Here is a 14,741-nt window from a genome sequence, read left to right on the forward strand (position 1 = left end):
TTTCTGTGAATCCAAAACGTGTTTGTATGAAGCATTTTTAAATATACGCGGGGTTATTCAAAATGCCACGTTTTTATACATTCACTTTTCTTGTTTGTTTGTCGTTACGGTTGGATTTTTGCAACTCAATATTGAGGCACTTCCCTATAAGCTAGCAGGCTGAAATTTTCAGGGTAGCTTCATACCCGATGACGGTGCCATTTATACATTTATATAAAAACGGATGGACCGTGGTTGATAAATTATAATAGAGTGCCATTTAAAAGCGTGGGTTTTTTTAAGCCTATTAATTTTATTAACATACTAGCTTTTGCCCGCGACTTCGTCCGCGTGGTTAGAAGATATGTTATGATTTATACCTGCCCTGTTTTTTCCACATTTTACATTGTATCTTTGCTCCTATTAGTCGCAGCGTGATGTTATGTAGCCTATAGCCTTCCTTGATAAAAGGTCTATTAACAGTAGTTCCTGAGAATAGCGCGTTCAAACAAACAAACAAACAAACTCTATAAACGCTTTATATATTAGTATAGATATAGATGAAGAATGTTTTTTCTCTTAAATAAGTTAGACCGCAGGACTGCGAAATCATAAGTCCCAATTTCTCTCTGATGCTTTCCGCCGGCTACATCGAAAATGATCCCACGGGAAGATAAAATATGATAACACATAGGTTGTAAACAGAGTCTTAATCCTGGTTATAAACCATCTGTGTACCAAGATTCGCCTAAATGGTTTTTATAAGTTTCTGCTTCACTGAAGAATCTCTCTCGTCTGATGGAGAAATCGCGTGTAAACATGTTTGTATATATCTTTATGTATATATGTATGTATCACACTCATATAATGCGAAAGTATACGCGTGTATTTGTAGAAGTTAGTTGTAGCGATTTCGATAATATATGTTAGTACGGAAGCCGACCATGGAATAACACAAAGGCAACTTTTATCCGACTTAGTTAAAAGAGAGTTATGTTTTTGCAGCTATAAACGACGTCCCGGCGAGCGTAGCCACGAGCAACAGCTAGTATTTTTATATTACTGATATGAAAGTTTATGTCAGTACCGTAATAACTTGACAACTATCAATGATTAATTTACGATTACGGTAGCAAAGAGTTGTCATAGTTTATGATACAAGGAGGTGTAAACATTGGTACACTTATTAAATATTTCATAGTAAAAAAGCAACAAATTTTTTCGGCCGACCCGAGAATCAAACCTCAACAAAAAATAAACCATCTTTAAATCTTTCAAACCCACCTACCGTCATTCGAAAGAATTTTAAAAACGGAAACGTATTTCCGCAAACAAAGAAAGTTCAACGCCCCTCGGTATTCAATTTAAAAACACCATTTTATTTATGACCTCCGTCGCGTGAGGACGTCTCGATCGCGCAATAACAGTTCGGTGCGTCTAGCAAGTTGTGAGGAACAAAATATTTTTGTTTACATCACTATCATTTGTTGCTAGTAGTTGATAACAATGTATTAGAGATAATCTATGAGTTTGTTATGGAAGTACGACATTTTTAAATAATGCAGGGATATTAAATTAATGGTTAAAGGAAGGCGCCAGCAATTCATTAGCTGTAGAAAGGAATTGGGCGAAGAAAAATTACTTATTAGACGTGCGTTTCTTTTGGTACTAATGTCAGAACAGAAATAAGAAGTATAAAATATTTTAAACTGGAAAGCCCATAAAAAAACGATGTAACAAGGTATGCTTAAGTTCAATCTGTTTTTATTTTAACATTTTCTTGATGTTATAGCAGCAACAGAAATAGCATTTATGCAAAGATTAATCCATTTTTTAACTGCAGGAGAGAACAGATTTCAATATTTGAAACCCAGTGTTTTCCTCAACGTTTATCAGTGACGCCTTAAAATTACAGACATTATCAAAGCATACATATTTTACAAGTCTACAAGGGCATAAATTCACAAATTCAAAATGCAACATTTAGAACGACATTTTACGAGTACCTACCATGCTAAAATATTTTGATATTCCGTACACGTACACTTGCATGCATAAAATGATAGTAGAATAGATAGAAAATTCAGTTGCAGTCGTAAATTTGAAACTAGATTTTGATTTTAATAAAAGCTAGACGTAGTTTGGCGTGCTACTGTATATTCAAACATTTTTAGTTCAATAAAAGTATTGAGTAGTATATTTTGACTAGACGTCTTTTTCCGGATATCAGTAAATGACTCATGCTGCTTTGAGTTGAGCGGAAGGGAGTTTCAGACTTCTCTGATTAAAACCCACCCACGTTCCTTCCTTTGCCCTTCATGTACCGGGGCCAAGGTAACCTTGTCAAACAATCCTAAGGCATCACCCCTAAAGAGCTCCACAGACCTTGCTGACATCTCTTTGAAGCGCAATAAATAACTATCCTATTTTTATTTCAAGCAGGTTGTTTTCCAGGCAATTCCAAACGTTCACAATATTCGGACACCCCCGATAAATACTCGTGAGTAAACCGTTACATAATTAATTAAGAACTTATCAGTGGTTTTTGCGTGAAAATCGGCCAAACATCCAACCATACATACAAACTTTCACATTTATAACATAAGTAGGATATTAAATTACGAAATAACTAAAACAGAATCAATATACAGTATCCTTTGTCCTAAAATTCAAGGTGTAAGGTCAAACGGTTCATTGACACGAGCCCAGACGTCTGAAAGTCGTCCTTGGAGCGACCTTAACACCTAGTCTGTGACGTAGAGAGGTTGTCTAATACTTAGACTGGAATTATAGGTAGATATGATGTGTATGCACTGAGGTTTTGGGTAAATATAGGTGTTTCTTAATATATGTTTGTGTAGAGATATGATTGAAGTTTTCGGACTGAGCCTTAAAATGGAAAATTTATAGGGAAATATTTTGCTCTTTCAAAGGCCTGCGTCTAAAAATATTGAGTTTAATCCGTAATTTTCCCACGTTTTTATATACCCACTTTCTTGTTTGTTTGTTTGTCCTTCTGTTTAGATTTCTGTAACTCAATTTTGAGGCACCTCCCGATAGGCTAGATGGCTGAAATGTTTGGAGACGCTTAAAACAAATAATAATGCAATTTACAACTATAAAAACGGCTGGACTGATAACAGAATTCTAATTGAACATAAAAACGTGGGTTTTTAGATTTTTTTTAAAACTACTTCGATTTATTATTTTCACATCAACACTAAAATTCTCAAAAACATCACTTATCTAAACAGAACAGCTGATGATTAGAAGGTCAATGTCACATCATCGACCGAACACATTCAGACTTATCTACTTAGTCGACTATGACGTAGTTAAGAGGAAATGGGGGATAATGTGTGAAGGGGGGGAGGGGGGGAAGGGTAAGTAATCAGTTTTATATATAATTAAGTACGTCAAATGGTCTGTAACGTCATTTCATACGCACAAGTGTTAGTTCTAATTATGGGAGTCATGTTTTACGACGACATTTCAAACTTGAGATTTTGTTGAGCAGTATAAATTTGTTTATGATGTTTTCATTCACGACATGCATACGTTATAAAGTAGAGACTTAGTAGTGATACACTGGATTCGTAATACCCAAAAAAAGGTACGAAACCGATTTACGACAAGGACAGTTTAGTAAAAATAAGATAAAAAGAAACCAATTTTCAAAAGAAAAACTGCAATTTACCACTATCACAGATCACGACACACAGCTACGTGACAAACGGACAGACATCACCAAATAGAACATCACGTACAAAATAAAGAAAAACGTATTTATCTAGTTTCTCCAGAAATTTCTCTAAAATACACATTCACCAGCTTCAACCCCTCCCTCCCCTCCCCAAACCAATCAATTGACACACATTGCCAAAAACCACAATTTCTTAAGTATCTATTATACCAAAATTCCTCCATCTATCAAGGCAACACACCCAACACACATCTCCTTATCCCATTTTGATACAGAAGCGTAAAACACGACCACATACGGACAAAATAATGTTTATTATTAGATTAAACGTAAGCAAAGTCATCGGCTTTCGTTGTTTATGTACACCTCGTAATGAGTCTTGGCAGGCGTCCATATGGGGTGCACTTGCACTGTTTTAAAGCATGCGACTTACGAGGTGATGTTGACCAGGTTGCAATATACGATGGCAAATTTGTTAAAGGGATCGATATATCCCCGACAAAACACGTGTTAAGGAATTTAATCCCTGTGTCGCGAGGGGTTTCACAAACATTCAAGTCAGATGCACAATGACACTCAGACTCGGATAATACAAATTCTTGTGCTATGCGAAGATCGACCATCGTCAGTAGCTTTAGCGTGGTGACCTTAACCACTCGGCTATTTGTAGAGACAATCCTATTTCATGACATATCTTGTAAAAAGCTAGATCACGTATAAAAAGTCGTTGCATTAAAGTCGATCCATCCGTTAGGGAGCTACGATGGGGAAAAACATTTATTTCTAAGTTACATCTAAGATTTTGCGTCTTGCAGTAAAAAATTATAAGATTTGCCATTTACCGTGTAATGGTTGTGGTAAATTAATAAACAATTTTTGTTATTTTTTTGATAAATAAACATATGTTAAATCTCTATTATTTTCGCAGTCCTGAAACGTTTAACTGTGTCTCTGTACTCCCGACTACAATTGCAGCTTAAAAAAACATTTGGAATGACATACATGCAAATCGGTCTTAACGAGGGAACATTTACTACGCTTTTGGCAATGGATGCGATATTTATTATTATCGAGGCGGTCACAGACAGGGAAAGTTTCATTAACCTGGCTAAGTTCGATGTATGTAATGATAATTATCTGGGTATAGATATGCCACTGCTAGGTACCGGCCATATAGGGACGCTAGCGACCGCCCGCCACTTTGTACGCGTGAAATTAGTTATCTACCCATTCCTCCTTCTAACCCCTCAAGGGATATTTTTCGTAAAAAGATTTTAAACGCGTTTTATTAGTATGCAAAATTTTACTGGAAAACTGTGAAATTTCAAAAAAGAACCTCTAGCAAATTTCTATATCTCGTTTTACTCCCTTAAGGGATGGTTTCAGAAACAAACTTTCAGTGAACTTCAAAAACGGCAAAGTTTCACACTAAAGTTCAAACTCCGGTTTACCCTCTTAGAGCGTGAGTTTTGTAAAATCTTTTCTTAGAGCTCCCTTACAGTATAAAAGGAAATCCCTGTGCAAAATTTCAAGGTTCTAACCATTACAAAAGATCCTGCGTTGATGTTCAGCCAGTAAGTCACAACGCTTGCTTACTTTTAGCGATTAGAGGATTCCAAAGTCAAGAAACTGGATTCCCTTACGCTGGTTTTCGTTATCAATAGGGATGATGACTGGGTATAAAAAGAAAACATCTCATTAGTCCCTCAGTTAGATAATTGAAAAGTATGAGACACGTACTTTTTCCTTTTTCAGAAAAACTAGAATTGACAAAGATGTTTTAAAGTTTAGGAGAGGGGGCTTGTGACGTAACGATATGGTAAAATTTATACTCAATCGTGACGTCACGCGTAAGTTTCATTCACTGTAATTTGGTCAATTTATTTTTGTGGGACAAATTAAAAAATACGTATCCATTATTTTACAACAAACTACAAGACGGCAAAAAAAATTGTCATCATCCCTATTATCAATCTTAGAACAATCTTCGACTATATTACTTGCGACACCATGCTAGCTGCAAGCGAATCCGATAGCAAAACATTGTAAATACTTCCACAAATATTAACCAAGAGATTCTGCAGCATATTTATTATTAACCATGATTTCAAATACGTTTGGCACCTGGTATACCAACGTCATTTCAGCGTATTTAAATGTCTGACGAACACCAAATGAGGTGATACTATTACAAATAAATATGATAAATCAATGATTTAATATTATCAAGAACATAGGACGATTATGTACTATGTAAGAAGCCGAAAATAGATTTCGATGGCGTGCAATAGGGGAGGCCTATGTCCAGCAGAGGACGAATAAGAGCTTATGATGATGATGACATGGTATAGAGATGAAACAAAGTCACATGATTCCGATCGCTAATGTTGACTCTCTCAAATGTATTGAACTGACAAGTCAAAGTCACGTCACTTGTCGAAGAGGAGTAATATACATTTGAAGATTTTTAATCGATTTCTATTCTAATGTAGTGTAAAATAGTTTAAGATTACGTGACATGCTTAAGGTCGGACAAAAAATATGAATTCAGCTGCGCAAACACTCTCACAGCTGTGAAGACTCCACCCACTTCGGGTTGAGCGAAAGAGTGTCAGCATTTTACTGATTGACTTAAAGTCTTAAAACCTACCCACGTGGGTTATTTTTGCCTTTTGTATACCGGGGCTACGGTAACCGGACAATCCCGCTGTTCAGGCAGGCATCGCTCCTAATAGGCCCACCGTACATTCACAGTCATCAAAATCGCACGGTACATCGATAAAAACATGTTTTCACTTTGTTTACACTTTACATGTTAATTGCAATGTCATCCACCACCTCGATAAACAAGCTACGTAATATTACCAATTAATTCACAACCTGGTTCTGAATAAATATCGGAAACGCGTTTAAAGTTAATGTCAAAAACAATAAAAGTTAGCTGCAAGTTATGGGTCTGGGAGCAAGATCGCAAGTCTCGGGTCGAGTCTGGATGAGGCTGGCACAGGAATGTAGAAATTGGCACGAGAAAGGAGAGCCCTATGCCCAACAGTGGGAGGACAAATGCTGATGATGATGATGAAAGTAATGATGAAGTGTAACGGATCGAGAGATACTGTGGAGTTGGTTTGGGCGTTTTTTTTTACAGCTAGAAGACTTAGGAAGCTGTGTAGTGTGACGACCTCCGTGGTCGAGTGGCGTACGCACCGGTTTCAAGGTGTCGCTAGCTCTGAGGTCCCGGGTTCGATCCCCGGTCGGGTCAATGTAAAAATTCACATTTCTACATTGTCTCGGGTCTGGGTGTTTGTGGTACCTTCGTTGTATCTGAATTCCATAACACAAGTGCTTCAGCAACTTACTTTGGGTTCAGAACAATGTATGTGATGTTGTCCGCATTTATTTATTATTTATCATTTTATAGGAAGTAGTTGTGCTGTTCAGTGTTATGTTGATTTCGAAAAGTAATCCTTATTTTATTTGAAATATGGTTGTTTTTGAAGTTTTTTGGAGCTATCTTACACTTGAATATTCCAAGGCTATCGTGTAAAGGATGAACTGGCAATGATCGCGACATAGCCACACTGGAGTTTTTCATTTATCTAATCATTAGCATCAACTTTGAATAATCCACTACTAGGCCATAGGTCTCCCTTTGCTTTTCCATTCTCCTCTATCTCTTACCGTTCGCATCTATCCCATACCTGCTATCTTTTTATATAATCTACCATTTCAAATAAACATTTTCAAAGTCTTTATTTAGGACCAGGATTCAACTACACAACCGATAGCTCACCAAAATATATCATATTGGCGAAGCATCGGTCATCATACGTACATCCATCCACACAATTACCATTAGACAACAACAGGTAAACCGTATCACTTTAATAACAAAACAGGCCATTTTTACTTCCATTATTGTCTCATACAGAATCCCCAAAACAATTGTTTTGAATGTGACGTCATATCTATTGATAACGCGTTGAAAACACTGCCTAGGTTTAAGGAAAGCCTTGAGCTCTTATCTCTGCCAGATTACGTGTACCACGTGTTACGATAACAGTACTAAACAGAATTCAATTGCAAAAAAATATATCTGGTCGGGTTTTTGCAAGGGGCCTATAGAAATGTGTCATTTTTCCTAATTCCAATTCCAAAAGAGGTATTCAAAGCTCTGTAGTATTGAAGTCGTGCTGTTTAAAAAGATTCATTTCTCCGAACTTTAATGCTAAAGGAATCTAATTTGACTGCACGATAAGCCGAGTGGTTGAGGTCGCCACGCCAAACCCGCTGTGCGCGACGTATTGCGGTTTCGATCCAAGCGTGGGGTGTTTTGTGACATACATGAATGTTTGTAGTCTATATGTGTCTTTGTGCATATAATTTGAATGTTTGTGGGACCCCCAGCGCAAGGAAGGATTAAATTCCTTACTGCGGGACCAGGTTGAAAACAAAAAGGCCCAAAAGTAAAATTACGTCATTCGTCGAAAAGGAACGTAATTTTTATAATAACTATCGTGAGACGGAATCATTATTAAATGATGTAACGGTTTACTCACGCGTATTTATCGGGGGTGCCCGACTAGTTTCGGACCCAACCGTAGTCCTTAATCATGAACAGCCTAGTCGGGCACCCCCGATAAATACGCGTGAGTAAACCATTACATAATTTAATAAGGAATATAAATAACATTTAAAGTTTTCGATACATGACTACGCTAATACGATATAACATTGTCTAGGACAACTGTATCGTGTTGATATGACTGAGTTTTACTATCAATTAGGATCGTACCATCAATATAAGGCTAAATACATCTTTCATAATGCTTGCCTGGTGGAAAAACACCTTATTTATACTTACAAAGATGGTTGACGAATCCAATTGATGTGAATTGCTCAAGTGGATTCTGCACGATAGCGGTGCTTCTTATGTAATTTAACACGTTTATAGAGAAACTGGGGACTGATGTATCAACTATTAAAACATCACCTACTTCAATTCCTGAAGGATATATGGTTCTAGGGTGTGAAAGCCTGACAGTCACAGAGAGTAAGAAAGGTGTTTTTCTTCTAGAGGCAACAGAATGGCTTCATGAGGTGTTTTTAAAATGCCTTATCCAGAATACCTAGATGTCTATATTAGAATCAGTTTTTTGATTACCGAAGAACAGACTCTGCTAATTTAAGGACGAGAGAGCCGTGAGACTGTGTGAAATTAATTGATATCATTTTTAATTTACGGCTTAGCGTCAGGGCGAGCGATGCAGTCAGTCCTTTTTAAAGTCGTACACAGGGATAGATGTCCAACAAACAGAGACCTTGATAAGAACTTTAGTCTAAAATGAGATGGTATATATACCATCTATAGAAGAACAGACATAAACGGATCAAGATAGCTACCAAATAAAACGAATTTCAGCCATCGGCATAACTATGTTAAGTAAAACTTTTCCTTCACATATTATGAAATATTATAGCATATAATTATGCTTAGGTTGCGTTTCCACCAGACTTATGCGAGGATGCGAAGCGAGGGATGCGTTTGTAAAGGACCAAAAGAATCGCTTCATATACCTCGCCTCGTTCAGCACAGCTCTGGTGGAAACGTCTCAGCGGACATCCTCGCACATCTCTGGTGGAAACGCAGCCTTCATCATAATCTCTGCCTATAGCTGTCCTCTGCTGAAAATAGACCTCTCCGTTCGTTTTCCACCGCGACCGGTTCATTGCCACTTGCATCCCAGACCCAGCGGCTTTATCATCCTCAAATTCACACAATGTTGTGTAACTTACCGAGCTACGCGCGCCGTATCAGCACGACCTTGCGAATAACGCTTATCGTAACACAAAATAACAATACGATACTTAACAATCGCGTATGTTCGAAATATACAGTTTCCGATGAGTTTCAGTGCGGTTAATGAAAGGATGAACAAAAATGACTAGTTATCAAGATTCGTGATACAGCCTGGTGTCAGACGGCCGGACAAAAAGGGAATTAGTAATAGGGTTTTTAACGTTTGGGTACAGAAAATCTGAAAAATAATGTATTATTTTTTGTTTGTTGTAAGACATTATCAGTAACCCGTAGGACCATAGGGGGGGACGTTCCAAAAACTGGCGTAACTAACAAGAATCGGCATAACACCTTTTTATTTATAAGGCGCGTTAATCCTCATTGACACCCACCTCCGAGTTAGATAGTGTCAGACTCTTACTGACTAATTCTGAACCGCCGTGCAACGTCTCCCTAGTAGTCCTAAGCTTTTTAAGTACAAAGACACAGTTTTTTTGGAAAGGCAAGGGATCCACATGGACACTCGCTCCCTCGGGGGAGAGAATGGCTAGTGTCAGACTCTTACTGACTAGACCTGAACCGCCGTGCTACATCATCCGCGTTTTTGTGTCGGTGTATGGCAATGCGTTGCAATCCTTCATTATCCTTAAGCATTCGTGGACTAATGCAACTCCAACATTATACAAGCCTTGTGCTACATAGCAACTAGTTCATAATCAAACTACCCACATATGTCATTGTCTCAATACCCCCGCTCTCGAACTGATCTAAAACCAGCAATTGCTTGTCCAAGCTAAATATAGACAGGGTCTATGGACTACAATTGACTACATTGAAAGATTGGACAATTTGCTCCAGTGATGTCACGAGCCTGGTTCATATGATTAAGTAAAATGGCGGACTTTTGAGACTACTCACTATGTTAACGTTCGGAAATGCAAAAGATCTTCAAAAAACTGTTTGTTTATTTTTTATCTCACAGACAAAGAATAATTTCTCAAATGAAGTCATTTTGTAATTTTATAATTTTCGTTGTTTGGGGGTAGTCCTGTTTTATTAATTTAATTGTCTGCTTGTTTTAAAGCGCATTGGTATTTTTATGGTAGCAGTAATATATAAAAACCAATCCCACGACCGTAAACATTTTAACCCCCATAGCTTTTAAACGGCTCGACCGATTTTCATCAAACATGTCTAAGAACACTCCTACATAATTCACGTATATTGCAATTACTCAATCCTTTCCGAAGCTATCATACCATACACAAACAGACAGACACGTCAAACTTATAACACCCCTCTTCTTCAATCGAGGGTTAAGAAACCAAGACGTGTGGTCCCCTCAATCCAAAAGTAATACACGTTTCTGCCAATGCGACGAAAGACGTGCTGGTCACATACCATCTCAATTGACCATTTGGGTACAGGAAAATAAATTGTTATTTAATAAAACGGCAACACAGGTTTCATTTGTGTGATAAATTGTTATTTAGATGGCAACACTGTATTGTTTTGACCTACGCCGGTTAAAACAGTCATATAGTTTGTTGTCACTTTATATTACACTTGCTTGGTTTGTTGAGCGATATTTGAAAATATAAAGCAGCGTGGGACGGCCACCTGCCAGATGGACCGACGACCTGGTGAAAGCCGCTGGCTCTCGTTGGATGCAGGTGGCATTGAACCGGTCGCGCTGGAGAACGAACGGAGAGGCCTATGTCCAGCAGTAGGCTGAGATGTTGATGATGATGATGAAATATATAGCAGATGACAATCAGTATAATCTGCTTAGCTATAACTGCACAAGTTGATTGATCACAGGTTAAGAGGTCGCGGTCGGTCCGTGGATGGGTGACCATCTGTATCAAAAGGAGCTCGTCCGTGTTTCGGGGGGCACTTTTTACTGTGGGTCCCGGCTGTTATTTATACATCTTTGACAGTAGGTATTGGTAGTCAGAAGCTAGAAAGTCTGGCGACTAGTCTAACTAAGGAGTATCGTGTTGCGCAGGTAACTGGCTTGAGGAGTTCAGATAGGCAGTCGCTCCTTGTAAAATACTGGTACTTAGCTGAATCCGGTTAGACTGGAAGCCGACCCCACCATAGTTGGGAAAAGGCTAGGATAATGATGATAATTAGCTCTCTATCGATAGTAAGAATGTCCAAAAGCCGTTTGGTAAATCCCTAAAATACATAGGGCTAATGGGAGGCTTTTTTTTTTTAATAAAACTATACAACCGCTGGCTCTAGGTCCGCGCCTTTTTTAGTATTGCCTTTTTTATTGCAGTGACTAAATTTTTCGCCATTTATTACAATCATTACATTCTCCGCTGCGACTGCAGCATTCGTCCGTCCACGTACATATGTTTTAGACGTACGGGGTCCATCACCTTTTTTTCTTATTCTATTATATTCTATCATATTATTATTTGTAGCCGTATTTTTACTTACATGCTATGGTTATTCTAATGTTTATTTATTGGGTCACCACGCCAAAGCATCTGCGGGCGACGTGTCGCCGGATCGATCTCCGCGCAGGACAGGCGTTAGTGCCGTCACAAATGCTTTTTCTAAGTCTGGGTGGAGTCTGGAATGTTTGTGGAACCCAAGACACAAGAATTAAATACCTAAGCGAGGGAGTCGTATAAAGAAAAAATCGAAGTCACGTTTCTTTTTCAATTACTCATAAAGTTTTATATTATTTCCGCCTCAAATATTAATAACCGAGATAAAAACTATAACGATTTCTTTAATCCATTTCAAGACCACACGCGCAAAATTATAATCAGACGGATTGGCAATAAAATGAAAACAATAATTAACAAAAACGACTTACTTAAAAAGCATTTCCTTAAAGATAAAATAAGATTTCTTTTAAGTTTTACGCGTAATTTCTTAGTACTTTTATGCGTATAAAAAGATAGGGATTAGTGGTATGATTGTTGTATAAAAATAATGATTAACGGAGGAAAGAAAAACACATATAATCCTATAATTGTTTTCCTGAAATTAATACCGATAAATTGTAATAATACAAAAAATAAAATAAAAGGGTAACCTAATAGAATTTTTTTTAAATAAATTCTTCATCTAATTTATGTCCGCGCCCAGCGTGGCTTATCCTTAAATTTCCTTTTTTTGTGCACGGTCTCCTCATAGTTACACACTGCCTATTAATTCGCTATAATATATTATCAATCTGAATCTAGAAACAAAAAGACGCGCCAATACTGTATACTTTTTTTAAAAAACCTCATGCAGGTAAATTAAATCCAAGCATTGACACTATTGACTGCCTGAACAGACTAAAAAAATACATCCCGTCTAAATATCATGGTCTAAAGATAAAAATACAGATTATATTAGTTCAAAACAATAACAAGTGTATGATTCACGGGTATTTCATATACGTAATCAAAATAATGTTTGTTATGATAATAAATAATAATTATAATCATGCGACGTTGTTATCGTATTTAAGAGTGTTCTGCGACTATGATTTTGGAAATTAATTTCCAACTTTACGGGATTCTTTTTAACGTATGGTTGATGTACCACCGGGGACCCGATTCTGCTATTTACAATGGCGGATGAATTAATGGCAATTTTACTAAATATAAAATTATTCCCATACTCTTAAGTATTTTGCAAATACAATAGCTGGAAGTTTATTGTATTGACCTTGCCTTGAGTGTACCGCCCCGTACTGAATTTCCAATTATTGTGAGATTGTGTATTGTTGTGTATAGAAAAATTCTTAACGAAAATTGACAAATTTCATTCATTCATCGGAATTTGATAGTAGTTTTGAGGCCCTGGGCCCGATTCTGCTACTTAGAATGGCCAATGAAGAGAATTGGCACTATTCTGACTATTCGTATTTTCTAAGCATTTTTACAGCCTTAACGGTCACACCACTTCACTACTAGATTAAACGTATTTAAATATACTACGACAAGATAATAAATACATTATTGTACGCAAAAAGTGTCTTTTATTTTCAAGGTCAACTATACGTCCCATTTTCTTAAATATGGTTTTTACTCAAAGAATATTACGTTATAATTGTTAAAATGTGGGCCCGAAAGGCAATGCCTTGTTAAGAGATATAAATAAATGCTTCCTACGCAAGTATGTAGGCAGTTGGGATTAAACAAGTTGAGAAAGAAATTCTAGTTGAACTGGTCTAAGTCTAGACTTGTATGTATTTTATGCTAGCTTCTAGTTTTCGACCTCATGTGTAAGAGAAAAAAGTATACACGGATTTATCTTTAACAACAAACAAACGGAGAAAATATTAACAAAAACAACAAGAAAAATAAACAAATCCGAGCGGTATTGTATAAAAAGTACCAGGAAACCATGTTATAAAGGAGCTATCGCAACCTACAGGTATAACACGACTATATACGGAAGTCTGATTTTCAAAACACTTTCGTAAAGATAGCGTGCATATTTATAACGCCGGTTGAACTATCCTCGTATCACGTACGCATATTAATTTATGACGCAAATTAAATTTATTGACCTCAAGAGTTCATCTTTGACGCCATATTGAATATTTTGAAACGTATTTTTTTATCGTAAACATTGGTCATGGTATCGTAAACTGCGTCTTACTTTGTAACAACATGTTACAACGAAGATTTCTTTACGCGTATGTGATATTTCGTAGCTAAAAATGGAAATAGAGCATTTAAAAACAAGTATATCGAGTTTCATCATGTACAAAACAAGTTTTGTTGACACAGGTTTTTATTTATTTATGTGTGGAACGTACTCACCGCTGAGATCTTCGATGGTATTCAGCTTTCGAGCCGTCATTTTCACGTTTAATGAATACACAACACGATAAAACAGTTACCACGTCGATATTTCGCACTTCGGAAGATATAAATCGAGTTATTTTTCAAGTTTTCACAAAGAGAACAACCTTTCTTGCCCGACGCCTTTGTTTTCTTTTTGTGTTATGTTGTGTGTTATGATTTTGTTCTGCTCGTATGACAGAACGTGTGCGAATTCGAGAGTTCTAATTGGCTGTCGTTTGAAATCTTTTAGCCAATCATCATAGAGAACGTAAGATTGGAATTGTTTGATTGGACCAGAATTTGTAAACAAACAACAGTTGCTAGTATTAAAAATCTTTCAAGGACATCACTTTCTCTGAGATTTTAAAAACTACATTTTATTATAATTATTTTTGTTGCGATTTTTAATGCTTTTATGCACAAGAATAATTTATTTTAAGAAGTAATTACACTA

General features: G+C 36.9%; 1 protein-coding gene across 1 annotated transcript in view; it reads right to left on the reverse strand.

The window, feature by feature from the left end:
* Positions 1–14,443, reverse strand: part of LOC113491640 (BCL2/adenovirus E1B 19 kDa protein-interacting protein 3) — a 41,443-nt gene extending 27,000 nt beyond the window's left edge. Inside the window, exon 1 of the mRNA XM_026868710.1 lies at positions 14,264–14,443. Within this exon, the coding sequence (XP_026724511.1) occupies positions 14,264–14,303 (40 nt within the window). The 5' untranslated portion in view covers positions 14,304–14,443. The remainder of the gene's footprint in view (positions 1–14,263) is intronic.
* Positions 14,444–14,741: the final 298 nt, after the last annotated feature.

The sequence above is a fragment of the Trichoplusia ni genome, chromosome 3, assembly GCF_003590095.1.
Source record: "Trichoplusia ni isolate ovarian cell line Hi5 chromosome 3, tn1, whole genome shotgun sequence".
Classification (NCBI taxonomy): Eukaryota; Metazoa; Arthropoda; class Insecta; order Lepidoptera; family Noctuidae; genus Trichoplusia; species Trichoplusia ni.